Raw genomic sequence first — 27,857 nt, forward strand, 5'->3', positions numbered from 1 at the left:
GAAAGGGGAAGGAGGCAAGTCTTGTGGCAGGGAGTCTTTCCCCACCAGCCTGCGTATTCGTGGGGACGCAGCTAGCGGGGGATTCTCACCTGTTGTGCAGGACACACCAGCCACAGTGTGGATCTCTTGAGCCCAGGCACTCGGCACAAGATGAGTACTGTTCGCAGTTCTCCACTGGAAGCCGCACCACCTGAGGGAAGGGCAAGACTGTCATACACACAAAGACTACAAGACCTGGCACCCCCCTCCCCGCAATCCTGGTGTGTCCCATATCCCATTAGGTTGTTGCTCCTGCCTACAAAAACCTACAAAAACATCTGGGCCTTTCACAGAAACATCTGCAACAGGTACAGATTCCTGGTGTAGGGGAAGGCCCCTGTTGGATTTCTGCTTCCTAGGCACCTGTTAAAAAGCTCAGGAGACCTGTCGGTAAGAGGGGAAAACAGGGGACAGCCCTACAGGGCACCCATCTTCTGAGCAACCCTTAAAAGTCTTGCCCAACTTCATGCAACCTTCTTTCCTTTTCAAGAAGCCTACTGCATCTCTTTCAGCCCAAGGGCCAAATGCTGTTTCAGAGAAGCCCTTGGGAGGAATGAGCAGGGCCAGAGGAGACAGAGCTAAAACTACAAAAATTAACCACACATTGTCAGTTAAAGCTGTTTCCTGGAACCTAAGTCTTAGGAAAGGCCATCTCATCCTTTTAGAAAAGGGCCAGGACTGCATAGAGACTGAGAAACCACTGAAGATCTGTGTGTGGCCAGGTGGAAGGGACATGGCTGTCTGTGGAACCTCGGAAGGCCAGACTGGCTCCAGATGGGCTATATCTGTCCCCTGGTCAGCTGGTTCCGGCATCCCTGCTTCACAGGAACAATATCCTCAGTGTTAACATTTGATTCCATTTCACATACAGGCTTGCTATTTCATCTGCACAATCGATGCACAAAAGAAAGATGCATCCGTTTCCATCCTCCTCACAGACCCAGGCCCCTTGTTCTCTGCAAAACCCTGGAGCAGCATGGCCATTCCTGACCTAAACATTCATCCCCTCTGCCTGTATCCCCTCCAGTCATCCCAAACAGGGATAGAGAGCTTGCTTCCCTGCATAATACATCTGAGCTACTTGGAATTTTTCACATTTTAAGTACATCAAAATGCATGCAGAGCCATATTCCCCCCATCCCTAATACTGATATAAAGTGCACACACCTCTTCCAAAAGGGAAAAAAAGCACTTGGGTTGCAACATAATTGCAATTGCCAGACCCACTGGAAGCAGGGTTTAAGTTCAGGCACTGGATTACTGCTTAACTTCTCAAAAAGAGAAAGAGGGAGCTTTGCTAGGGCTTAAGCTTGTCTGGAATTTGTGGCTCCTGTTTGTGGGAAACCCTTTTCCTACCCACAGAGTTGCTGGGCACTGGTCAGGGCCAGTTCTGGCATCAGGCAGAGTGGAGGAGCTCACTGACGCACATTTTGTGCGTTCAGAAAAGGCAGCAATCATGAATTATTTCGTTGTTATTGCATGTTTACAGTCAGAGAGGCCCTTACTGCATTCTCTGCCTCAGGAGTCAAAATAACTTTATAGGGTTTTGGCACTCTGTACCTTGACCTCCGTGAGGCAGCAAGACAGAATGTGCGGCTCTGCCTTGAGCTGAGAGATGCCTTGGGCCAGCCTCAGTGCTGGTGCCAGCAAATACTCTGGGGTGACTCTGAGGGAAACAAACTCTTCATATGCTTACTGACATTTTCACCCCATATCACAGGGTTCAGGCTTGGCACAGAGTGAAGAGCAGTACAAGCCCCATTAGACAGGGTAAGTATAAAGTATTCTCCTAGACTGCCCCCAAACTATACAATGTGTTCCTCCAAGAATTACAATTGACCGCCATTGTCTTGGCCTTTAGAAAGGATGTAAAGTTGCTTTTTTAATCTAGCCTTTTAAAATGTGTAGCTTTTAATGTTTAACTTTTAAAAATGTATTTGTTTTTATCATTGCAAGGTTTTATTATTTTAAATGGTTCTACAACTGCTTGATAGCTTCTCAGAAGATAAGGTTATATATAAATGTCAATCATTCAATAAGTAACATTAACTGCCTTTTCCTTCTGTTTCCAAGATTCATGATCCAGCAATTTTTCCTTCTGCAATCCCGGCATCCCAACCAAAGCACAACCAAAACCACCCAGTTTTGCTGCCTGGCTTTTACTCCCCAAGGCTCACCTGTCTCTGGCTGAGCATGTAAAGGTAGCGCTGGTCAGGACTCAGGATCATGTCACGCAGCAAGGGCTCTCCGGGCATCACAGGCACAGATTCATAGAGATGGGCCTCGTTTGGGTTGTCCACACGGACCTGTGGGATGATCGCATGAACAGCTTTACTTATCCCACACTCGAATGGGGATATGATTCTAACAAGGGGCCCTTTCTCCTCTCCCCACCTACACCAGAAACTTGCTTGAGTATTTCTAGAGGGTTTCCCTTGGAAAGGTTTGAATTGCAGAAGTATTTACAAGTGGAAGGGCAGGAGTGGGTGTAGAACAGAGGTAGGAAACAATGGATCTCCAGAAGTTGTTAGACTCCAGCTTTAATCACCCCCAGCCCAGGTGGACAGGGCTGATGAGACTTGGAGTCCAACAGAATCTGAGGTTCCCTAGCCCTGATGTACAGGACTGAAAATTCAACGGAAAGAGTGCAAAAACTTGAATCTGATTTCATTTTGCAGCTCAGCTGTTCAATGATCTTGGGGGCACTGCAGCACAAGTTTTCTCCACTGCATATCCTTTTGTTGTTGCTGTTAGTCGCAAAGTCATGTCCGACCCATCGCGACCTCATGGACAACATTCCTCCAGGCCTTCCTATCCTCCACCATCCCCCAGAGTCCACTCAAGCTCACACCGACTGCTTCAGTGGCTCCATCTAGCCACCCCATTCTCTGCCGTCCCCTTCTTCTTTTGCCATCTATTGTTCCCAGTATTAGACTCTTCTCCAGGGAGTCCTTCCTTCTCATTAGGTGGCCAAAGTACTTGAGTTTCATCTTCAGTATCTGGCCTTCTAAAGAGCAGTCAGGGTTGATCTCCTCTAGGACTGACCGGTTTGATAGCCTTGCAGCCCAGGGCACTCGCAGGAGTCTCCTCCAGCACCACAATTCAAAGGCCTCAATTCTTTGGCGCTCAGCCTTCCTTATGGTCCAGCTTTCACAGCCATACATTGCAACTGGGAAAACCATAGCCTTGACTATATGCACTTTTGTTGGCTGGGTGATGTCTCTGCTTTTTAGTATGCTGTCTAGATTTGCCATAGCTTTCCTCCCCAGGAGCAAGTGTCTTTTAACTTCTTGGCTGCAGTACCCATCTGTGGTGATTTTGGAGCCCAGGAAAATAAAATCTGTCACTACCTCCATTTCTTTCCCATCTATTTGCCAGGAAGTGAGAGGACCGGATGCCATGATCTTAGTTTTCTTAATGATGAGTTTCAAGCCAACTTTTGCACTCTCCTCCTTCACCTGCATCAAGAGGCTCTTTAGTGCCTCTTCACTTTCTGCCATGAGAATGGTATCATCTGCATATTTATTTATTTATTTATTTTTCAATTTATATCCTGCCTTTTTCCTACAAAGGGCTCAAGGCAGCTTACATCTCCTCCTCCATCTTATCCCCACAACAGCAACCCTGTGAGGTAGGTTGGGCTGAGAGTCTGTGACTGGCCCAAAGTCACCCAGTTGGCTCCATGGCTGAGTGGGGACTAGAACCCAGATCGTCTGAGTCCCAGTCCCATGCTCTTAACCACTACACCACACTGGCTCTATCTGAGGTTGTTGATATTTCTCCCAGCAATCTTAATTCCAACTGGTGATTCATCTAGCCCCGCCTTTCTCATGATGTGCTCTGCACATAAGTTAAATAGGCAGGGCGACAGTATGCAGCCTTGCTGAACTCCTTTCTCAATTTTGAACCAATCAGTGGTTCCATGTCCAGTTCTCACTGTTGCTTCTTGACCCGCATATAGGTTTCTCAAGAGACAAATAAGATGGTCTAGTACTCCCATCTCTTTAAGAACTTGCCACAATTTGTTGCGATCCACACAATCAAAGGCTTTAGCATAGTCAATGAAACAGAACTAGATGTTTTTCTGGAACTTCCTAGCTTTCTCCATGATCCAGCGTATGTTGACAATTTGATCTCTAGTTCCTCTCCCTCTTCAAAATCCTGCCTGTACTTCTGGTAGTTTTCAGTCCACATACTGCTGGAGTCTAGCTTGTAGGATTTTGAGCATAACTTTGCTAGCATGTGAAATGAGTGCAATGGTGCGGTAGTTTGAACATTCTTCTCATTGCCCTTCTTTGCGATCGAAATGTAAACTGACCTTTTCCAATCCTGCGGCCACTGTTGAGTTTTCCAAATTTGCTGGCATATTGAATGTAGCACTTTTACTGCATCGTCTTTTAAGATTTTGAATAGCTCAGCTGGAATGCTGTCACCTCCACTAGCTTTGTTGTTGCTCAGACTTCCTAAGGCCCATTTGACTTCACATTCCAGGATGTCTGGCTCGAGATCAGTGACTACCCCATCGTGGTTATCAGGGATGTTAAGCTCTTTCTTGTATAGTTCCTCTGTGTAATCTTGCCACCTCTTCTTAATCTCTTCTGCCTCTGTTAGGTCCCTGCCATTTTAGTCCTTTATCATGCCCATCTTTGCATGAAACATTCCCTTCATATCCCCAATTTTCTTGAAGAGATCTCTGGTCCTCCCTATTCTACTGTTTTCTTCTATTTCTTTGCACTGTTCATTTAAGAAGGCATTCTTATCTCTTCTAGCTATTCTCTGGAATTCTGCATTCAATTGGGTTTATCTTTCTCTTTCTCCCTTGCCTTTTGCTTCCCTTCTTTCCTCAGCTATTTGTAAAGCTTCCTCAGACAGCCATTTTGCTTTCTTGCATTTCTTTTTCTTTGGGATGGCTTTAGTCGCTGCCTCTTGTACAATGTTGTGAACCTCCATCCATAGTTCTTCAGGCACTCTGTCTATCAGATCTAATAAATCTATTTGTCACCTCTACTGTATATTCATCAGGAATATGATTTAGGTCATACCTGGGTGGCCTAGTGCTTTCCCCTACTTTCTTCAATTTAAGCCTAAATTTTGCAACAAGAAGCTCATGATCTTAGCCACAGTCAGCTCCTGGTCTAGTTTTTACTGACTGTATAGAGCTGCTCCATCTTTGGCTGCAGAGCACATAGTCAATCTGATTTCTGTGTTGACTGTCTGGTGATGTCCATGTGTAGAGTCGTCTCTTGGGTTGTTGGGAAAGAGTTGTTTGCTATGACCATCGTATTCTCTTGACAAAATTCTACCAGCCTGTGCCCTGCTTCATTTTGTACTCCAAGGCCAAACTTGCCTGTTATTCCATTTATCTTTTGGTTTCCTACTTCAGCATTCCAATCCCCCATGATGATAAGGACATCATTTTGGGTGTTAATTCTAGAAGGTGTTGTAGGCCTTCATAGAACCGGTCAACTTCAGCCCCTTCAGCACCAGTGGTTGGGACACAGACTTGGACTACTGTGATGTTGAATGTTTTGCCTTGGATGCGAACTGAGATCATTCTGTCATTTTGGAGACTGTATCCCAGTACTGCTTTTCCTACTCTTTTATTGACTATGAAGGCTACTCCATTTCTTCTGAAGGATTCTTGCCCGCAGTAGTATACCTGATGGTCATCTGAATTAAATTCACCCATTCCTGTCCATTTTAGTTCACTGATTCCTAAGATGTGGATGTTCTGTCTTGTCATCTCTTGTTTGACCACATCCAGCTTGCCTTGATTCATGGATCTTACATTCCAGGTTCCTATGGAGTATAGATCTTTACATATCCTTACTTATCTTAAAATGGAGATGCCTCACAGACGTGCTTCATGCTAGGCAAAGATGATGATGAGCTTTGTACCATGAAGTGCTAGGGAAGCGATGGTGAAATAATATTGTAAATGGTGGGATATCTCATCTCCAGAGAAGCTATAAGCTGGTGCGATGGAAGGAATAGCACGATGGGAGCCCACGAGAGGACAACTGGCTTCCACTTATGACACAGACATGCTCTGTGCCTCTGATGGTAGACTGTTTCTCCACACGTATGTAGCCAGCTGACAGAGCACTGAATCTGTTTAAATTTCTGACACACCCTCATTGAGCAAAGCACTGTCCCAGGTTTGCTGCATTTATGGCCTGCTGTCCACTGAATCTGATGCCCAAGGTATATCTTTCCCTTATTGCCCTGTGAGTTATGAAAACATACTCATTTAACATTACAACTTTCCCCTTCTAAATACTGTTACATGCAAGAAGCGAAGAGTCAGTCTCCCCCACCATTCCTGCTTTGGTATGAAAGGGAGAACATATGCATTTGTGTGTCTTTCATAACTCAACAGTTCTTTGTAAACCAGGTATAATCACCACAAGGCTGGTTTTTATTTTTATTGTTTTGGGGTTATGCTTTAGAGAAGCCTGAACTGCTCAGAAGCTAAGAATCTGTGCAACATGCCAAGCATTCTGCATTTGGGAATCACAAGAATTGGACATTTGTGACTATTGAAAATTATGAGTCAGCTCTAACCTATACGATTGTCTTCACAGTGGTAGAAAGAGAATTGCCAGATGGGCAAGAGATTCAAAAGCCACACTCTAGGATACCTTCCAGGTTATGTTGCAATAAAACGGCATGGATTTTAAGAGTACGATGCTGGCTTGTTTTTTTGTTTTTTTTAATGGAATAAAAGGTGTTTTAAATTTCAACTCAATCCCGTTTTTAAAGCAGAGCTGGCTGCCTTTGGCATGAGCACCACACACATGGAATAAGGATTGGCACCTGAAATCTGCAGGGCCAAAACCATCCCTCTGAGGCATACCAGTGGCCACTACTTGCCAATGCAGACATAAGATGGGTGTGCGGCAAGAATGGTGGTCATGGCAACAGGACTTAATATTAGCCATACTGGTAGATGTGAGGTGCTGAGTGGAGCAACTTATCTATTTTTGCATGTTTTGTATTTGTTAGTGAGATTTAGTTAAGACCAGCAATCTTATGCTATGAAAACTTGCTATTTGCATCGCTGCATTTCTGCTTCGCTTTGCAAATTAAAAATAGGCATAACATTTAGACACACGAGAACTTCAAAAGTTAATCGAAATGATTTCTGTGCAAAAGCGTCTGTGATTAATATCCCTATGTCTTTGTGGTGTGCTGCTGTCTGAAGAGAAGTATTGCTTTGGCAAGTTAAAAACACAGACTGCTATCCTGACTGTTATTTGATCTTTCAAATTTTAAGTAAAACTTAGCCAGCCAGAATTCTTGGTATAGTTACGGTGGTAAATTCAAGAGGCCACCTGAAGTAGAACCTAGATAATTTCTAAGATCTATAACTTTCCAGCATTTTTGGAAATCCAAACAGTTGCGTCTCAAACATTCCTTCAGAGCTTCTTGCAAAACCAACAGACCACAATATAGGTCCATTTAGCTGTCTAGAATGGCCGCAGTGGAAAAGGAGACATTCTTCTCCCTCTCTCATATTACTAGAACCCTGGGTCTTCCCATGAAGTTGATTGGTGGGAGATGCAAGACAGATAAAAGGAAATATTTCTTCACATAATACATAGTTAACTGTGGAATTTGCTACTGCAAGACGCAGTGAAGGCTACCCACTTGACCGGCTTGAAAAAGGGATTACAGCAATTCATGGAGGATAAGGCTATTAAGGGCTACTAATCCTGATGGCTGTATGCTACTCCCAATATCAGAGGCAGCACACCCATGGGCACACGTTTCATGCTGGGGAACATGGTCGGCAGGGTGCTACTGCACTCATGTCCCATGTGCGGGCTCCCCAGAGATGTCTGCTTAGCCACTGTGGGGACTGAATATTGAACTAGTCGGATCCTTGGTCTGATCAAAAGTGGCCCTTTGTAGGTAGTTATAGTGCAAGGAGCTATCGGTTAGTGCAGGGTTGTACCTGCTGCAACAGATATATTTCACTTCCAGCTACTGATTTCATATCACAGTAGAAATCAGCTGTCAAAGTCACATGGAGAATTTCCATAGATTGAAGAGTGTGTCCTCCTTATAAAGCTACCCTCAACGAAAGCACATAATAAGGGAGGTGTGGTCCCATGCTCCCTGTCCTCAGGGACTCTCTGTACCAAGGTTCAGAAGACCTGAATTCACATTATTGTCAAGGATTTTTTTTAAATCAGTTATTATTGCAGCACCATGGGATGTTAGCCTTTGGAGGGCAGGGCAGTTGAAGAGAGGGGAAGCTCGTTTCAGATTATATAATTGACCAAAAAATACTAAAATGCTTTCAAGTGTCATACCATTAAATTTTGCACAGCAGCCTTCCCCCATCTGGAGCCCTTCAGACAGCTTGGTCTACAACTCTCAGCTTTCCTGACCATTGGCCATGCTAGCTGGTGCTCATGGGACTTGAGGTCCCATATCTCTGGAAGACACCAGCCTGGGGAAGGTCGAAATAAAATAATGTATTTCTCCTTATCTTTTGCCATTCTACCACCAAAAGAGAAAATCAAATATTTGAGAAATAAATGTTCATGGCCTGAGATGTATCTCTTAGGATCTATCCCTTAATGGGGGAAATGTGTAATACTCAAATGCAAATTTCCCTTTTTTACTTTAATTCACAGAAAGAGGGATGGAATGGATTTATGATTCAATTTATTTAAAACTGACAGAGACTAGAAAAAGACTGACCCATCTATCCATATTACTAACAAATGAGGCCTTCTGTGACAGGATTCAACACTAAAGGAGCTTCATGGCTGACAAGAATTAATTTGCCCCATTCAAGAATTCTTGTGCTAGGCTTTCCAAAGCCTGTGCCAGAGGTTCCAAAAGTGCCTGAAGAACTGGGTACGGATTGATTTCAAGCTGCCTTCTTTCCTCCAATCTTCCATGGATATTTTGCTACCTGCCTGGTCAAGGTATCAGCTTTGCTCTTAACCAGGTAGTTTTATACTGGGCAGTTTCATTCTGGGGCTATGTTTGTAATTTTGTAACATTAAACCTTTAAAATGTACCCCATGGGCTGTCTGTGCATCCTTCTTTAAAAAGTTCCCGAAGGGCTGCCAGAATACCATCCACTATCTGAAGGGCTACCCAGCCCAAGTGCAGTTTCAACATAAAGAACAGTAAGAATGACTGTTTATCAGGTTAGCAACCAGGTGCAGACTGAACAGATAGGCATGCAGGTCACACGGGCACACTCTGTCGCACTACATAGTGAGATATACTGGGCTAGTTTGCATGATACAACAGCTTCTGGAAAATTATTTAACTTCACTGAATCATGGTGTGCATCACAATATGCAGCCACCAATCAGGGGGATGCCATGTCATCTGCTCATGGCCATTAGGGGTTATGTGAGGGCTAAACCACTCTGACATAACCTTTGGTTAGTTGTTTAAACTTCACATAACTCCAAACGGAGGGTTTGCATGACACAACAACTAGTGATCAGGGGTTACCCCAACATGTCATGTGAACTAGGTCAAATGTAGTTCAATTTAAATTATAAAATTACATGTTAAATTTGCATCTATATACAAGCATGTGACAAAATGACAAAACTGAGGCTGTCATACTTTAGACATATCACAAGAAAGCAAGACTCACTGGAGAAGACAATCATGTTAGGGAAAGTCGAAGGCAGAAGTCAAAAGGGAAGACCAAGTATGAGATGGATTGAACTCATAAAGGAGGCCACAGCCTTGAACTTGGAAGAGCTGAATGGAGCTGTCATGGATGAGACATTTTGGATGGCTTCCATTCATAGGGTTGCCATAAGTTGGAGACAACTTGATAGCACATAACAACAGAACAACAAAAATATAAGCATATGCACATTTTATGCAAACTGGCACCAACTTTCACCCTTTCTGGGGAGTGATGGATCATCAAAAAAAAAAAAAAAAAAAAAAGAGGGCATGCATTAATGGCTACCCAACTTTTGGAGTCCAGCCAAACTGAAAAGTCATCTAGAACTAGCCTACATAAATAGACTTAGGCCTGACTTAATAACGGGAACATGGCAGTCTCTCTTATCTCCAGCTCAGAATAAAGTGCAGTCATGCAAGAGAACCAGTCCACCTCATGATGGAATAGCTATAACCTAATCACTTTCAGCAACATTCAGGAACTGAAGAGGCAGTTTTAGGGTGTAAGAGGCAGAATAGCAGCTTGCTGGCTTTGAGTGTCCACATGCACATACTGCTCACAGCAAAGAGCAAGGTGAGTCTTATTCAAGTTCTGGACACCTTGGGTAGAGGGCTGAAATCTGACAGACTTGAACACCTATTTGCAGCATTTTAACCAGGCATCTCCAGAAAGGCCAAGCATTGATTTAACAGAGGCAAGCATCAAAAACAAAGGTCTGCTCCTAGTTTAAAAAAAACATGGGGGCAGTTTAGAGTATATGTTTCTTTGATTGCAAGAAGCACTCCCCCCCCCCCCCATTGCAGAGGAGGAGCCAGGGAAGCAGAAGGTAAGAGGAGCAGCTCCTAGGCTAGCTTTTCCCGACCTGGTGTCCTTCCTGGGAATGATGGGAGTGGCCTTCCAAATAAATCTGGTGGGCACCAGGTTGGGGAAGGCTGGGCAGTTGTCCTCTTTCAGCAAATGGAGGACAAATGTGACAGGCGGGAAACACCATTCCTTGAAATATGCACTTTAATTTTTTTTGTTGTAATCCTCCTGCTCCTGGATGCATACAACAAGACAAGATCCAATACAACACCAACATTAATGTCAATGATGTTGCACTAAGGCAAGCCACACCTATAGCATTTTCCTGGCATCTGGGAAATTTACATTCATTTACGTTAGTGATAACACCTCACTGGATACTTCCTATGGTTTCATACCCTCAAGATTCTGCCTGTCTGCATACCTCACAGTCATATTAAAAGTCCCAGGGGAGTGGTTTGGAGAGAGACTTGTTCTCCCTAAGACAGAAGGCAGATGACTGGGAGGAACTATTACTCCAGAGCCTGAAGTCACCCCTAAGTAATATCACATCTTCACAGGCGAAGGTGGAAAACTAAGGCATTCCATGTCCTTCCCATAGCTGAAAAAGGTACCTATGGTGGAAAGGTCCCAAGGACACACATGGGCTCACCCGCACGATTACTTGGCCAAAGGAGCAAGCACAAAGGATCTTTCTTCCTGGCCAACAAAGCCCCACACACATCAACCAGACCGTTGGGGTCAGTGCAGTTGGAGTGCTGGGGATTCAGAGACAAGTCCCTCTCCCTGCCCCCCAAGGAGTAGGATAATGGTCCTTTTCAGACTCGACCAAGGAGGAACAGGCAGGTCACCCCAAGGGTGAGGCTTCGGGCTATGCAGCAACAAGGCAATTAGTGTCCCTAATGCCAGCAGAGGGAGATCTGCGAATGGCAAAAAGACAGACGGATGGGCTACCACCCTGCCTCCTGCCATCCTAATTGAATCTCCACCGTTTTCAGGAGGAACAGAAGGGGGTCGTGACCTCCCCTCATGCCCCCTGCCAGGGGTTCAAGAGTTTAAACAGCATTTCTCTTCTATGGCTCAATCCCCTCCACCCCGTGCACACAGAGCGAGCTCTAACTCAATTTTGTATGATCAGCCAAGGACCAGATGCCACAGCCTCCAAGAGGACTCCTTTGCTTTCCACTTCAAAATTGACTTCACAACTTGGGGCGGGGGCAGGGGTGAGAAGGAAAAGAGAAAGCTGGGCTGCTTTCCCCCCAGAATCAGCTTTAGTTAGGAGGCCAAACACGTACCCCCATAAGAGCCTCACCTCCAAAGGGTGCGACCTGGGCATATTTAAAAATGGCAATTCAAACTGCTGGAAAAGCTAACTAGAACCCAGGACTGACAAACAGCGAAACCAGTGCTAAATTTCTAAGTGGAAGGCACAGGGGGCTCTCACAGGCACACCTCAGGGCAGGCTGAGCTGGATTAGGCAAAATGGCACCCTGTGCATTCGTAGAGTCGTGTTATCGTGCACAAACTAAACTTGGATGAGGGGGAAAGCATTCCATCTATGTGACATGATGCTCTATTGCTCTCTGTGCTCCAGTAATGCAGTATCTTATACTAAGTAAGTCCTGGGGGTGGAAACTAACTGAACCCTAAATATGAGATTTTTGGATAATGTCTACCTCAGCTTTAGGGCATATCCTTCCCACCCAGCAGCAACAGTACCTATCTATCACTGTCTCACCTTCCAAAGCAGTTTCTCCCCCCCGCCCCCCATAACACACACATACACAGTCACTCGTATACTTCAAAAGGCAGCAAAATCAGGTCCGAAAATGCTGAGTTCAGAACAAAATATGTCTGGGAAGAGGCCTTTAAAAAAACAAAACAAAACCAGACCCTGGAGCATAGGCATCTCTAGTCAACCTTATTCATGACCCTCGGCTTCAGCCGCTACAGCCCGCCTATCTGGATTCACACCAGCCCTCCAGACCCACAGTCACAGTGCTGCCCCCCAGCCCTTGTCCAGTTAGACGGAAAAGAGGTGCGCTAACTCACTGGTGGCCCAGTTAATATTTAATGCAACGAGCCTGTTGGGCACAGGCCTCTGCGAAGTGGGAACTAATGGCGCTGCGGTGGGGGGCTGCCAGGAACCACAACTTCTCTCCCACCCCCGCCTCTCAGCAGGCAATGCTTGGGGCACACGCTAAGAGATGTCTGTGGAATGGGAGAGAGAACGGGTCTCCCATCCCTGCTCAATATTCCTAGGCCTAGCATATTGAGTGCTGCATATGGTTGGCAGGGACGGTGGGGACAGAAGCGCTGGTGAGGACTAGCAATGCCTGCCCGCCCCCAGTGTGTCAACAAGGGGGTGCCCATTCCAGACTCCCTCCTCCCCTCGAGTGCAACAGGCAGAGGGCTGAGGCAGCTTGGAAGCTGCCTTGCTTCCCATGGGGCATGGCCCAATTCCAGAGCATACAGTTCCAAGCATAAAATATATCCTCTTAGGCCTCTGCTGCCCAAGCCTCAGCTCAGCGTGGCAACCAGAGGATGCGAGTACAGAAGTCTGATACTCATTAGGGAAGAAAAATGGGCCAGAGCTTGAGATTTCCTGGAAACTCTTCCTGCCTTCACCAGCCCAGGTGTGTGGAGCCTCTGCTATGGAAAATCAGTAATGAGGGAAAGGCACTCAGAAAGGGACACTCAGTTGCATTGCCCAAATATGCAGGAAAAATGCAGCCCCAGAAAATGAGGCTTGCTGAAGCTGCTGATCTTACAGTCTGACACTGATTCATAACATGTTCTACAGTGCCTGAGCTTGGCTATTCTAGAAATTCCGGCTGACATGAAACACACAAACTTGCCCTTTTGTTCTGGAAAAGGTGATGTAGCCACATAAACTTAGGAAGAGGTGCTTTTATTTCTCTAAATGAAGATCCAGGAGTAATATATTACCCTAGTGAAGAGGTGAAGCAACTGGCTAGTAAAGAGAGGACTTTCTCTTCAGTGGTGGCACCCAGGTTATGAGATACTCTCCTCACCTGAGGGTTTCATTTAGTGCCAAAAACATGGAAGCTTTTTAAAAAATTATTTTCTCAGGCTCTTTAGTCCTGCACTTACGTTTTGTATTTTAAACATGGTGTTGTATTTTAGGTCTCTACCATGCTGCTGGAACTGCAGGTGGAGCAGTGGTTTAAACGGCTGAGCCACTGGGCTGGTTGATCGAAAGGTCGCTGGTTCGAATCTGCACAATGGGGTGAGCTCTCCTACTCTGTCCCAGCTCCTGCCAACCTTGCAGTTCAAAAGCATGCAAATGCAAGTAGATAAAAAGGTACCACTTCGGAGGGCAGGGAACAGCGTTCCGTGCACTTCGGTGTTTAGTCATGCTGGCCACATGACCACAGAGACTGTCTGCGGACAAACGCTGGCTCCCTTGGCTAGGAAACGGAGATGAGCACCGCCCCCTAGAGTCAGGCATGACTGGACTTAATGTCAAGGGAAAACCTTTACCTTTTTACCATGCTGCTGGCTCTTGTTCTGCTTTTTAACTTTGGTTTTCTTCTGCTTTAAACATTTAAACATTTTATATTATTTGTTGCATTTTGTGGTTTGGACTTTTGTGACTTGCCCAGAGAGCTTTGGCTAAGGAGCAGTACAGGAACACAATCAATAGTAATAGAAAGTGTTTCCTAGAAAAATGGTGGCCATGCTGAGGAGGCAAATCCCTGCTAGGGGACACTTCTCAGGAAATGTTAATTCTCAGAGCCTTGACATAAATTAGGTCACAATATACCAAGTTTCAGCATTAGACTGTCTAGCTCACACTTGTTGACAGGGGGTGGCCCAGCTTTCCAAGGTTTCGTGGGGTTTCCCTCTCAGTCCTACCTGTGCATTCCAGAGAGAGCCAGGGCCTTGCTGTACTGACCGTGTGTTTCCCTTTGCTGAGAAACATATGAAGTGGGCATGAAAAGCAGATGCATATGTAGGCACGTGTGGAGCTTACTGGGGGAGATGTGAGGCCAATTTTTGCCATCTCACCCCATGCTGGTGTTTTCAGCCTACCATGGCTAGAAACTCAGCTTCTCAACAAAGAAAAAGCTTTTGGTTTGCTTTCAGTTAATAACTCACAAAGAGGAGTCAGAGCTTCCCAGTCCATGAATCTACTTTGCCCCCACACAAAAAACCACTTCTGCTCAACCCTGGAACATCAGAGGCTGATGCATCCCCAGCCACAGAGGAAGCACAAAGGCTATTTAATTCCCAACCTGGGGAGATAATGGAATAAACTGGAAAGCTTGTAACGCTTGTATATAAGCAGCCCCTAAGCAACAGCCTGCACCCTCCCACCAACTCCTTGTCCTTTCCAACACCCCCAAGGAGTACCTCTCACCTTCTTGAGGTTACCAGCACGGGTTCCAATAAAGACAACTGAATGGCCGTGATAGGTATAGGCGGCAACGCTGGCCATGCCCTCAATCTTCTCCTCCAGCAGGGGGCGCCCCTCGATGACCTGCAGTCCCCCTAGGGGCTGGTTCAGCACCAGCCCACAGAAATTTCCATTGATTTGCATGGGCTGGAAGGAAGGAGAGAAGGGGATGTAAGGGTCAGCATCCTGTGGGACCCTGCCCTCTTTTGCAGGGATATTCTAACACCAGCACCACCCCCAATATATCCCACTGTGCATTTGTGTCCCAGTTGCAAAGGAAAGAGAGTAACACAGTGCCCTAAGAGCCAAAACAAGAGCTCCTAGGTCTTGTTTGCAGCTCTGGGACAAAATAGGATCAAATGAATTAAGAGAATGGAGGAAAGGGTCAGGAGGGCTTCACATGCCAAGACTTTGTGGGCTCTGTCCCTACCAGGGGGAACAGAAGCCAGCAGGTAGGAAATGAGAGGGGACAGAAAGCCAAGATTGCTTGACCACAAAGTACCGTGTTGATGCAGGGCAGTTCTTTGTTGAGAAGCCATGGAAGTGACAGGCGGCCTTCGCCACGGTAGCATGACTGGATGCGCTCGCGGATGCGTTGGTTAACCTCTTCCAGCGTGAAAAGGCAGAGCAGGCTCTCCCGGGGTGGTGCGGCCCGGTTTTTCTGGCCTTGGGAGAAGGCAGCGTAGAGCACGTCCTGTCCCTCAGCAATGCCCAGCGACCGGGCCAGCTGCCGGCCTGCTTTGGCCAGCTGGGCGGCCTGCACAAGGCGGTACTCCACACCATCCTTGGAGCAGCCCAGGGGGAACTCCACGTAAGAGTAGAAGTCTGTGTCATTGGCGCACAGACGCACGATCTTGGATGAAAAAAAGCGCTCACCGCCAGGCGCACCGGGGCCCACTGGTCCTCCTGCTGGCTCTAGGGGTGTCTGGGCGGTATCAAGTTGCAAGGTGAGGAAATAGACAAAACCACCAGACACGAAAGCTGACACGTAGTAGATATCGAAGGCTGGATACAGCGACAGCGTGTCCGAAGGGACCTTGATTTGGGAGGAGACAAACTCATCCTGGTAAACGAGGCTGAACATCTCAGGACTGTTAGCGTCAGGGGTCAAGCGGCGGCTGGACAGGGTAGGGAAGTACTCTGAGCGGCCCCCGATGGATGTCCCCACAAAGAACTGGGTGGGCTCCCTCTGCTGCTCCACGATCACACCAACCATGGCATCCGGCTCTCGCCCTCCAGAGAGGTAGTGCTCCTTGCGCTGGTGTGGCTCGCCCAGCTTTGCCAAGTCGTCCAGGCGCAGGAGCTGGCACACCCCTTGCCAAACGCTGCCGCAGGCCACGAGGCGACCGCCCACATAGTCGATCAGCAGCAGCTTGTTGATGTTGTTGGCAGGAGCCAGGTGGTGGGCACAGAGCCGCACTCCAGGAGGCGGGTAGCAGCGGGGGTCATCGGGCACCGGGCCCGTGGTGTGAACCCGCAGCTGGGTCAGGTTGGCCGAAAGTTTGTAGATGTGGTTGATGGCCCCAAGGTAGACCTCGCCTGTGTCATGGTGGACAGCCAGGTGCGTGAGGGCCATGTCAGAGGTGGTGAAGATAGCACGTGTGGGCAGGATGCCCAAGACAGGAGGCCGCGCGGAGAGCAGGACAGCAGCCATGGTGGTGGCGGGAAGCAGCAGCCACCACATGATCTCCAGGGAGTTGCCTGGGGTCAGGCAGGGCCAGGCACGGGCAGCTCATCCAGCCTGCAAGGGGGAGAGAGCGTGATTACCGACCAGGCTAGCCTTGCATTACAAGGTAAGAAGGCAATGCAATTCTGCAGCAGAGAACAAGGGAAAGACAGTCAAGACTACCAGCCTAGGTATAAGTGCGTTGAGCGTCATCCCTATCAAGGTCCAGAAAGCATACAGAGGACACAACTGCACAGTCAGTCTGCGCAGCGCTTCTTGAGCTTGTGAAAATCCAGCACAGGCAATTTCTGGTATAATGATTACGGTCCCTTGTAGGGCCACATTCTTGCAAAGCTGCGTGCAGTGCAAGGTTTTGGGGGGACCCTCGGCGAGCCACTCTTAATGGAGCCTGTCCCTCCGGGAGGGAGCTGCTCATTGCCACTGCTACCCGCTGCCATTGCTCCTCATCCCCCTGCTAGTCCTCTCTGCTTGCTTGACAGGCTGAGGCAGGGGAATGGGCAGCTCGCAACGGCTGAGGAGCAAGTCCAGGCAGTCCTCTCAATGGGCCCCATGTTGGCCCTGGTGGAACCTAAAAATTTCTGAATGAGCAACATTTCCACCAATGCCCTAGATGAGAAGTCACGCTTCTCCAAAAATAAGCACATTAAAAAAGCCCCTGGGAGGACCCCCGTTTTCACTTTGCATTTCCAACAGCCTTCCCAGTTTCTCATTAGCACCCACCAAACAGCAAGAAGCAACACCTGCAGGACTGAGAAGCAAAGGTACAGCCGTGTCTCATTGCATGCACGCACACACCTGCAACAACTCAAAAAAGCCAAAAGCAGCAATGCCACCTGCCACACAAAATGAGCAAAGACGGCGCATGCAAGCCATTGCTTCCTTCTCACATGCAAGGCTCCTCCCTCACCCAAATATCTACCAAGCATTCCTCATGACAATGGTGCCTCAATCCAAAAACCGCAGGCCCCACTGAACATGAGTCGGTAATAATGGCTTGTTTATTTATTTCTTCATTTTCATAGATTTTTAACCTGCTTTCCTGGGTGCGTTGCCCTCATATTTCAGAAGTGTGAACATTTATGTTGCAATTGAACATGCATATAGAACAGAACACAATTTTTAAGCACCAAAAGCAGATTGGAATAAAGGGGTCTTTTAGGGCTAGTTTTATTTTAAAAGCCAGCCCTGGTGCAACTCCTTGGAGAGTGAGTTCCAAAGCGTGGGGCAACCACTGAGAAAGCCCTGCTACCTTCTAGCTTAATGGCTCTTGCTGGTGGGCCAGCAAACAGTTCCCCTGATGCTGACATAATGCTTGGGTGGGTTCATACAGGCAGAGGCACTCCTGCACACAATGTATATCCCCAGGAGACTTATTGCAACCGGGCCCTCAAGTGCTACCTGTACAATGTTAGCATATCAATGCGGTGGCCACACGGGGCAACGGATCCCTGGCATGAACACACGAGGGCTCAGAGCCCAGCTTCATTGAGGGGCTGGAATGGAAAGTTAGTTCAGGCTGCCCGTTTTTAGATTGGGCCAGAAGGGCTGTTTCATGCAAATATGCCCATCACTTTAGGACTCCATCAACAAGGGAATATTTTGCATGTGTGAAAAAGCCAATGGACGTTAAATCCCACCTACTCATACCCACCACAAACACAAGTCTTTCTACCAAGCTCACCACATTTTCAGCTAGAAAACCAAATAATTCAAAGTCAAGCAATGCACATGCAAGTGCAGATCAGCCCTTATCTATGCAGCCTGCTATTGCACACTGCACACCACATATAACTCAAAAGCGTTCCACACCATTCCTTTTCTTCACCCCTTTCCCCAAGACAACAATGCCACAGTCCCAAAATTGATCTCCACAAACATTTGGAAAGCTATTGTTTCCCAGCCGGCATTTGCAAGGTTACACCTTCTAAACTTCAAGAAAATTAATACATACTTTCCTCAGGCCCATGGATGTGGTATAGAAGCAAAGAATGATCGTTAGTAAATAATGGAGATGTGGAGTGGTAAAATGGGGAGGGGGCATTTATCCTTTCACCACTGATTGCAAGTACACATTGAGGGTTAAAGTATGTACTAAAGCGGGGGGGGGGGGGGGTAGCCCTAGGCCAGAACCAGCTAATGAAAGCAATTTCTCTGCCTCCTGAAAGCCCTGTCAAATGTGACTCAAGGTGTCATATGTGCTCAGCTTCTCATAAGAAAATAATGTTTTTAGAAATAAAACCAACATTTTACATTTTAATGTTATGATTCTGTTGACATAATGCCCTAATTCAGGTTTCCCCAACCTTCAGATGTTTTGGATTTTTTGGACTACATCTCCTAACTGGCCACATTGACTAGGGCTGATGGGCACAGAAGTTCAAAACAGCTGGAGGGCATGAGATTGGGGAAGGCTTCTGCATGGCCATCACTTGAAGAAAGCTGCGTAAAGTGCTTGCAGATTTTATCATGAAGGGTCACCAGGTGAACAGAGCAGCTGGGGAGAATACCAAAGCAGACACACACAGAACCCCAAATCTACTTTCTGGACTTCTTATTAAAATCACACAGGTAAAGCCTTAACATTCAGTGTGCATGTGTGCACACAAACACCCACCCAGTGTTTGACCCTCTCACCTATCCAGTTTGCGACAGCCACAGAATGAATGAGCGAACTCAGTCAGAGCATTGTCTCTTCTGATGAGCAGTTGCACACATGCCCCTCCGACCAGCTTCAACCCCCGAGAGTCCCCATTTATTTTTTGTTTCTGACACATATGCCTAGCCTTTTCCTTCAAAGAGCCTGAGGCAGCTTATGTGGTCCTTCCCGTCTCCATTTTATCCTCAAAACAACAGCCCTGTGGGGTAGGTTAGGCTGAGAGTCAGTGCCTGGCCCGAAGTCACCCAGGGAGCTTCGTCATGGCCAAGTGGGGACTAGATCCCAGGTCACCAGCGTGCCAGTGCAGCAGCCTAACCACTATGCCACTCTGGCTCTACATAGCTACGCCGAACTAGATCTCTAGTCCAGAGGTGCAAGGGACTCATGCTCGGACATTCAACAGAGATGGAGCTGCAGGCTTTATTTAAAAACAAGAAAGAATGTTTGATGGTTCCTGGGAAGCAGAATGAGGAAAGGTTTTTAAAAATACGGGCTGTTCAGCCACCTCACTTCCGCTCTACAGTTAAACCAGAGCAAATATAGAAACAAACACCAACCCTACAATATTCTCCCTCTCATGCTCTCTCAGTGCACTAACACATCTTTCTCCACTGCCTTCCTGTCCCTTTCCACCACACCAAAGCACTGAATAGTCTTCCACACCCACTAGGATGCCCCGCAGTAACGCCTGATAAACGATGACACTGGCATGCACAAGCCTGTCAACTTCTTCCCTTCACGCAAATATAAGCTGGCCACCATACACAGATCTCCGCTTTTTATTCAATGGAACCTCACATCCACCCATTCAGAGCGACCACCGAATGCATCCTTACAAGGCAGAGTCATCATTTCATTCTCCCCAAAACACCCCAAAGTCTAGCCTCCCCATCAACCACCTCATAGAAAAAAACCCCATGCTCTGCATCCCACTTCCTTTATATCTGTTTAATGCTCCTAAGAGGACAAGAGATATCAACAGACCCCTCCCAGAAAGGCCTGGAAGAAAAACAGAAATCCTGAACAGGATGGCAGGCAGGGCCATTCTCCACAACACCCAACGGGTTAAGGTCCCAAGTGGCTTGGGGAGAGTGGCATGCAGGAGGGAAATAGCCTGGGATACACAAATGTTCCTGGTAATAGAGAAAGTGACCAACCTGTTACACACACATTCCTGAGTTGTCCATCAAACACAACACTGTCCCTGGCTGCTGAGATCCAAGTTCAAAACTGCACCACAGCCACAGATCGTCCAGGATGAGATTGCCCTCAGTATTTCCAGCCTGCAAAATGGGAACAAACTAATTTGACTCACAAAATAGTGATCACAGGGACAGATGAAACAAGGAAAAATTCTGAGGAATAAATTAAATTCAAGGTAAGGAGAGAACCGAGAATCCCTCCTTTCCAGAACACACCAGCATCAATCAAGTTGACCCAATTCCCAGAGCTCAAAGACCCCTCCTCCCCAAATGCTTAGATCCCCCTCCCTTGAGCCCCAAACAGCTATAACAACAGCATAGCATGAAGAATTCTGGCTTCCAGCACAAGCCACATTCCCATAAAGATAAGGTGTTTGGAAATTCCTCCAAGAGAAATGGTAGATTTTGGGTTCCAGGAACGAGGATATCATTTTTTTTTTTAATTTACAAAAGCAAAGCACCAGACACAGACAAACAAAGGTACCAATTGACAAATTCCGCAGGGTGAAGGGGCAGCATGGTGATGTATGTTATCTACTACCCCCCCACCAACAAATCAACCCCAGCTGGAGTATGATGGGCGTTAGCCAGCCTTCCCCACCCCTGTTCGAGGGTTAAGGAACCAAGCCATTGTGGGAAAGGAGGAAGGAAAGAGTTGATATTTCATCGCGCGCACATTCTCTCCCCCCCACCCCGCTCGCCATCCAGACTGATACACTCTCAAAATCCTACATTTTCCCTCACTTTGCGTTCTCACATACATTACCTGTTCGCCTCGCCGCTCCCCCCACGTCCCCCCCGGCTCTATTTCCTTCCTGTGACGGCCGCACACAAGCCCTCTTTCCCAATCCAGAGACGAAAAAAAAAGGGGGGGGCAAAAACCTCCCAGAATGGTAGGCTTTAAAAAAAAAGGGGGGGGAGCATTGCAAGAGCCGCATCCACAAAGGAGGGGGAAACAGATGGGTTGTCTACTCTGGCACAGAATCAGGCACGGGCTCCCCGCCCTGTCTAGCAAGACCATCAGCTCTTCCTCACACGCAGCCACAATATTTCTCGTGGCATTAAAACCCTCCTGCCTAGCATCGAGGAGGTGATGGGGGTGCGTGTGGCGTATTTCTCCATTCTTCTATCACCTCCGATCTCCCAAACCCTTTGCAGTTTGCACGGATACGGGCTCTACCTGCCGCTCCTAGCTTTGCGCTGCCGCCCCTCGCTCCGTCTCCAGCCGCCGCTGTTGCTCGGCGTCTGCTCCCGCCCCAATCGGTCTGAGCCCTTTAAACGCGGCCAGAACCATTGGAGACATGGGGGGGGGAGAGGCAAGAGATTAGGAGGGTAGGGAAAGTAACACTCCCTCCCTTTCTCTACCCGGTTCTTAAAACTCTCTCTCTTCTCCTTGTTAGTCCTAGCTTAAATGCCCAGCCCCCTTTTTGGCAAAGGGTAGGAGCCTCTCCTCCCCACCGAACACTCGCCATGCGCAAGTACTTGCACACCCGGCCCCTGAAATGGTACTGCCCGGGAACTCATTCATCGAGACCCTTGAGCAGGGGCCGGTTGTAAGACTCGGGGTGTGTTGCAAACGACATTTACTCCCGCATAGGCTTCATCGGTTGTGTTGTGTTTTAAAGTACAGAGCCTGGAGGAAGTAGGCGGGAACACTGGCGGATCTCGGGAGTGCAAGTGGCAACCGGGCTGAAAATTCACCCTCACTCTGGCTAAGCGTGCAAGATAAACCTTCCCGTCTTTGCACGCGCGCGCACACACACACACACGGGCCTCTCATCCATTTGTTTTGTAAATAAATATGTGTGTGCCTTTTTGCTTACAAGGAACTAATTTCACTTGAGAGGGATAAGACGTCAACAAACAGCCTGAGCGTGCAAGGCGATGGCTTATTCACGGGAAGAAGATTATATGATCATAAATGATCCAATTTTCTTTCTCTCTGCCGGAACTCCAGCGTCCTCTGTCTGTCTGTCTGTCTGTCTGTCTGTCTGCTCGCACACGTGTATGAGGGGTTCTAAGAAAAAGAGACCTGGAAGCTGCCATCCCCGAATCTCGTGAAGAAAACCGGGAAAGTGCTGGGTGAAAGCAAAGGGGTCTGCTCCCTAGTTTATAAATTCCCAGTTTCACGTCTTACGACGACTCACACTCACTTTTCCGGCCCTGGTCTACGTTGCCATGCGCAAGGCGCCCCCTAGCGGAAAAAGAGGAGGAACGATGCTCCTTGAAATAGTCGTTTGTTTGTTTGTTTATTTATTAGCAAGACACTAGTTGCGCACGCGGAAATCAGTTTTTGCACCCACACTTGCGCCTAACAACTCCCCACCCTACTCCCCATCCTCTCGCCTCCACATCCCACTCTCTCTCAAGCTGCAAGTGGCCTTTCCCCGCCACAGATCCCCGCCCCATCCCCACCCCTTGCTGTAGCTGTCGCTGTACCATCCAGGGCACGTTGTCATGGCAACGGGAGTCAGGAGATGAGAGATGATGGACGCCCCAGGGGTGGCGGGGCGGGAGAGAAGATGAAGATGAAGATGCAGAGCGGTGGGATGGGTCAAAAGGCTGGGCGAGGTCAGAGCGTGGGTGGGGCTGGGTCCAGTGCAGGTATGCTGGGAAGAAGAACAGGATGGGAGCATAGGCTATACAGTATTTCTCTTTGCCGCACAGAAATATATGCTAGATCCCATCTGGGACTCTCTTTCTCCTCCTTGGGCTCCTTCCTGTGCATTTATTCGCTCCCAGTGAGTCATAAACCAGGACTTGGGGGAGGAGCTGTGCGGCTGCCCTGACTGAGAAGAAACAAGGGAGGAGGGCTCGTCCCGTCCCGTCCCGTCCCGTCCCGTCCTGGGCTGCGATCCAGGAAGGAAAGAGAAACCGGGGCGGGGAGGGGGAGCTCTGGCCTGGATGCTGCCTGGCACTGCGAATGCACAGAAACCACTGAAACTCAACACGCCCGAGGCCTCTGATGGAAACCAGATGTCAGCGCAGCTACTGAGCCTGGCAAGGGCCACGTGTGCTGGGTGTGCAAGGCTGGGTGTGCGTGCATGTGGTAAGGGAGCAAACAGGGGTTGTGGGTGTGCCAGTGAGGGGATCCAACAACTCTGTGTGAGGAGGAGGAGGTCACCGCAGGCAGGCAATAGAAGAATACTGAGTTATGTAAACTCATAGCAGTGACTGAGCAAGGAAGTGGGGGGGGGGGGCAGCAGTGCCTGTGAGTGTTTGAACCAAAGTCATGCTAGAGGCTGTTTGTTCCCATACTGGGGCTCAGCTCATGCATCATAACACATGGATCATTCACTGAGAAGTACCTCTGTACATGTTAGCACTGCCCTTGTGCTCCTCTTGGTGATTGATAGCTACAGTGCAACTGCATGGTGCTGTGGCATAGCAGAAGTTCTAGATATTAATGGGGGACAGTGAGGGAAGAAGAAAAGGTGAGTTGAGTATGTCACTTCAAGAAAAAGAATGCCCCCCCCCCCCACAACTTATAATTCAGCACAGGATTAAGTAGAGTACATCAAATGAAAGAAGATGGAAATCAGAGAGACTCTCTAAATAATTGGAGAAAAGGAATGTTTTATATGAGAAAATTCTTAGAGTTCAAAATTGGCATGTGTATAGAAGACAATTTGTCATGGACCTTATAGAAATAAGTACATAATAGCAGCATAGTCATTTTTTCCTGTACAACGGGAGATAGATGTTCAATATACTGACGTAAATGAAAGTCTTGGTGGGTTTTTGTTGTTGTTTTGTGTTTTTGGTAAAAGTTTGTTTTATCCTTCATATACCACAAAAATGGGAATCATCTCTCTCAATAGTGGTTTGATCTAGAGTTGTTTGTTATATTCCTAGTTTGGGAAGCAATTTTGACCATGATCAAAAGGCCCCAAATCAACTATGATTAGATGGAAGTCTCTTATTTTTCCATTGCACTATCAAGCTGAAATTTTCCTGCAATCAACAGTACTGGTAGAAGCTCTGTTCTCAAAAGTTTTATTTTCCAAGCAAGAGTAAACTTCTGTCTGGGCTGTGCCTAAGGTGGCCAGTTGCAAAAGAAGACAAGTAGCACTTGCTGTACCAGAGGCAGGGTGAGGTGGATGCTGGAAGGGGACAGCAAGTTGCCAGAGGAGAGAGAAGGGCCTTTCCTACACTCTTGACCCAGCCTGCCACCTCACCTGTGATGGGTGACACTGTCGCACTGCCAGCCCAGTCGGCTTCTGTGCATGGAATGGGAGGGACACCCTCTTGTTCTTCACCTCAGGCAGCAAAATGTTTTGGGCTGCCTCTGGATACAAGGCTCCCACATCTGTAACTGTCGTAAAGAAGAGAGAACTTCAGTAGGTATAGCCTGAAATGCAAGCTACACCTGCTGAAATTCCCTCTCCTGAATGGGAGGTATAGGTACAGAAGCCCTTTCCTTGTTCACATCTGGTCACGTTAGCTGTATCACTTGAAGTTACATGTGGGAAGTGACATGTTAGGACAAGATCTAGCACTGGCTTCTGCATGTTCCTAACAAGTGGCTTTTAAATAAATTTAATATTCTTTTAAATGTACAAAGGGAGTTTATTGAATATATTTATGTCCCACCTTTTTCCTGCAAAGGATCCAAAGCAGTCTTCTTTTCCATTTTATCCTCAAACAGCCCTGTGCAGTAGGCTAGACTGAGAGCCAGTGATGGACCCAAATGCACCCTGTGAATTTCATGGCTGAATGAGGACTTTGGCTCTCCCAAGTCCCAGTTCAACATTCTCACCATTATGCCACACATTGTATGGAACATCCAGTTATTTCCTCGTACCTGCAGTCTGTTAGGGCACAGCCCACATACATGTTTACCATCTCGATGAGAACGCATTGAGACAGGTGCTGTTCATTACTTTGTTTTATTTGGCAAGAATTGTTGGTATCCATGAGGAGTTTTTTATGAGCTTTTGTTTCTATATTTGAGTGATGAACTTACAATCTTCCAAATAGCGTTGAATGGCAGTTCCCATCATCCATGAGCACTGGCCATGCTGGGGCTGATGGGAGTCCAACAACATCTGGATGGCCACAATCTTCCTGTTTCTGGCATATATAATATAGAACCCTGGCCCAGTATCTCTGCACTTTGAAACAACTACATCAAATCTTCCTTTTGCCCATACCTGGTTTAGGTCAGGTTGCACCTGTGATTCTTCAGATGATATTGGACTACAGTTCCCATCATCACCTTCCATTGGACATGGTTGGGCCTAAAGATAGATAGAATCCAACAACACTTGGAGGGACACATGTTCCTCATCTGCACTTTAGATCTAGAGACTTCCAAATAATGTATCATCTTAAAATGACCTGCTCTCAAGTACTGAATACCATTTAAATAGAATATAGGGACTGCCCATGTTGTAAAGGTGAACTATGTTTGCAAAGAGTGTACATACATAGGTGGGTACAGGGTGGGTACAGTTTTGGTATTTGCAAAAATGCTAGCAGAAATACAGGGGCAACAATGATACGTGTACAAGATATTCACAAATAGGTACAAGCAAAATGGTGCTGTGTGTGTTGCACACACTCTACACAAATGTATGTAGCCATGCTCAGTTACATGCATGCAAAAGAACATAGGGCATAATTCAAACCTAAGTGGGAGCACTCAAAACTAACTAAGGAGTGAGTTCTGAAGTATTCAAAATGAAAAGTGCCTGGCCTAAGCAAAAGCACAATTATTTGGGCAGGGAAATCTCTATTTCCTTTAATGTGATGCATGGCATCACTGTGGGTGAAATGCCCAAATGCTTTACTATGGAGGTATGCATTTTACTCCTGTTTACATAGAACAGAGAGAGACTGAGCTACCCTGCAATGGGATTACAGCACCACCTTGTGCCCGTTGGGCGGTGGGAAGTGCTGCTGATGAAATGATAATCCACTGCATTTCTTAGGAATCCAATATTCTTGTCTCTCCTCACCTCTGGTCTACTCTAGAAGCTCTCCAATCCATCTGACTCTAGGCATAGGAATAGAATCTAACTGTAGAGGTCCACAGATTATATCTTTAGAACTTCCAGAGGACAAAAGCAAAGCTGCAACTTGGTCAATCAAGTGGTCCCACTTGATTTTCTGAGGTGTAACTTGGCTCTTCATTACATCTTCATTGGCAATCCTAAACATTAGCTTGCAAACCCCATTAAACTCCAAAGGCCTTACTTCTGAGTAAAGATGCACAGGAGTCTGTCGAACATCTGTGAAATGGTGTGCAGTGGGGAAGAGTGATTTACTTCACAGGGATAAACAGTATTTGTGTTGGGTCCTATAAGGCCTGTGCTATTTTTAAAGAAATCCTCAGCATTATCTTATGCAAACATTCTGTGGAACTGTCCATTTCTCCAGCTCCCCCACTGCACCTGTTCTTCGTTTTTACTTCATGTACATATTTTTAAACTGATTGTATTTCACTAGCTGTCTTGGGGGCAATTTTTCATCAAGGAATCTAAATGTTAATAGACCATTCCTTGAGGCAAAACCTTACATGGGTGCAGAACTTTCACTCCAAGGGCCAAATTCCATTTTACAGAGTGGAATTGCACTGCAATGGTGGATGGGAACCAAGAAATGGGGTGAAGCCAAAAACACCAGGGTATTTTAGCTTTAATTTTTGCCTAGGAAGAGGCATTTCAGTCTAGCAGAATGGGAAAAACTGTACAACTGTCAGGAAACCCCTAAGCAGTTCATGGTGGGAGGGAGTGTATATCACTTTCTGGAGAAGCCTGGCATGCTAGATTTGACCTGAGCCTAAGGTCCTGCACCAGTGCCCTATCAGCCTTGATTAGGTTTACCTTTCTAATAGAGTTGTACTCAAAGTTAAAAATAGGCAATTGCCTGGTCACATGTGATAGGCAAGAAAATTAGGAGTTTTCTGTCCCCAGCATGGCCTTGTGTCACAAATAACTAACTTATATGGATGGGGCAGTAGCATAAATATTTGCAAGCTAATAATTACTGTTGACTTATTTGCATGGTTGCCCTAAGTGGTAGAGAGAAGTTAGGAGAGCAGATGATAGCCAATCTATTCAGGAAAAAAATGCCGCAATGCAAACTGAGCCTTCTTGGCCTTTAGCAACATATTGGTTATTAAGCCATTTGTCAGATTTTGTGCTAAATTACACATAGTGCTTAATTTTATAATGGAAATGTAGGAAACTAAAATGTATCCTAATATCCTTTCCTCAAATCCAGCTACTTAGATACAAGGGCAATCCTATATATGTCTACTCAGAAGTAAATCCAACTGACTTCAATTAGAATCGCTCCCAAGTGAGTGACAACAAGATTGCAGTGCTTTATCTAACGTTAGTACTACTTAGAGTAGACCTACTAAAACA

General features: G+C 46.8%; 1 protein-coding gene across 1 annotated transcript in view; it reads right to left on the reverse strand.

Annotated features, from left to right (window-relative positions):
• The window catches only part of PLXNA3 (plexin A3), an 82,893-nt gene extending 61,173 nt beyond the window's left edge, over positions 1 to 21,720 (reverse strand). The window contains exons 1-6 of the mRNA XM_044443756.1: positions 21,665 to 21,720; positions 20,440 to 20,565; positions 15,442 to 16,680; positions 14,904 to 15,086; positions 2,217 to 2,345; positions 90 to 190 (exon numbers count right to left, since the gene is read on the reverse strand). Of these exons, the coding sequence (XP_044299691.1) occupies positions 90 to 190; positions 2,217 to 2,345; positions 14,904 to 15,086; positions 15,442 to 16,623 (1,595 nt within the window). The 5' untranslated portion in view covers positions 16,624 to 16,680; positions 20,440 to 20,565; positions 21,665 to 21,720. The remainder of the gene's footprint in view (positions 1 to 89; positions 191 to 2,216; positions 2,346 to 14,903; positions 15,087 to 15,441; positions 16,681 to 20,439; positions 20,566 to 21,664) is intronic.
• Positions 21,721 to 27,857: the final 6,137 nt, after the last annotated feature.

Source organism: Varanus komodoensis, unplaced genomic scaffold (genome assembly GCF_004798865.1).
Source record: "Varanus komodoensis strain SLA01 unplaced genomic scaffold, ASM479886v1 scaffold42, whole genome shotgun sequence".
Classification (NCBI taxonomy): Eukaryota; Metazoa; Chordata; class Lepidosauria; order Squamata; family Varanidae; genus Varanus; species Varanus komodoensis.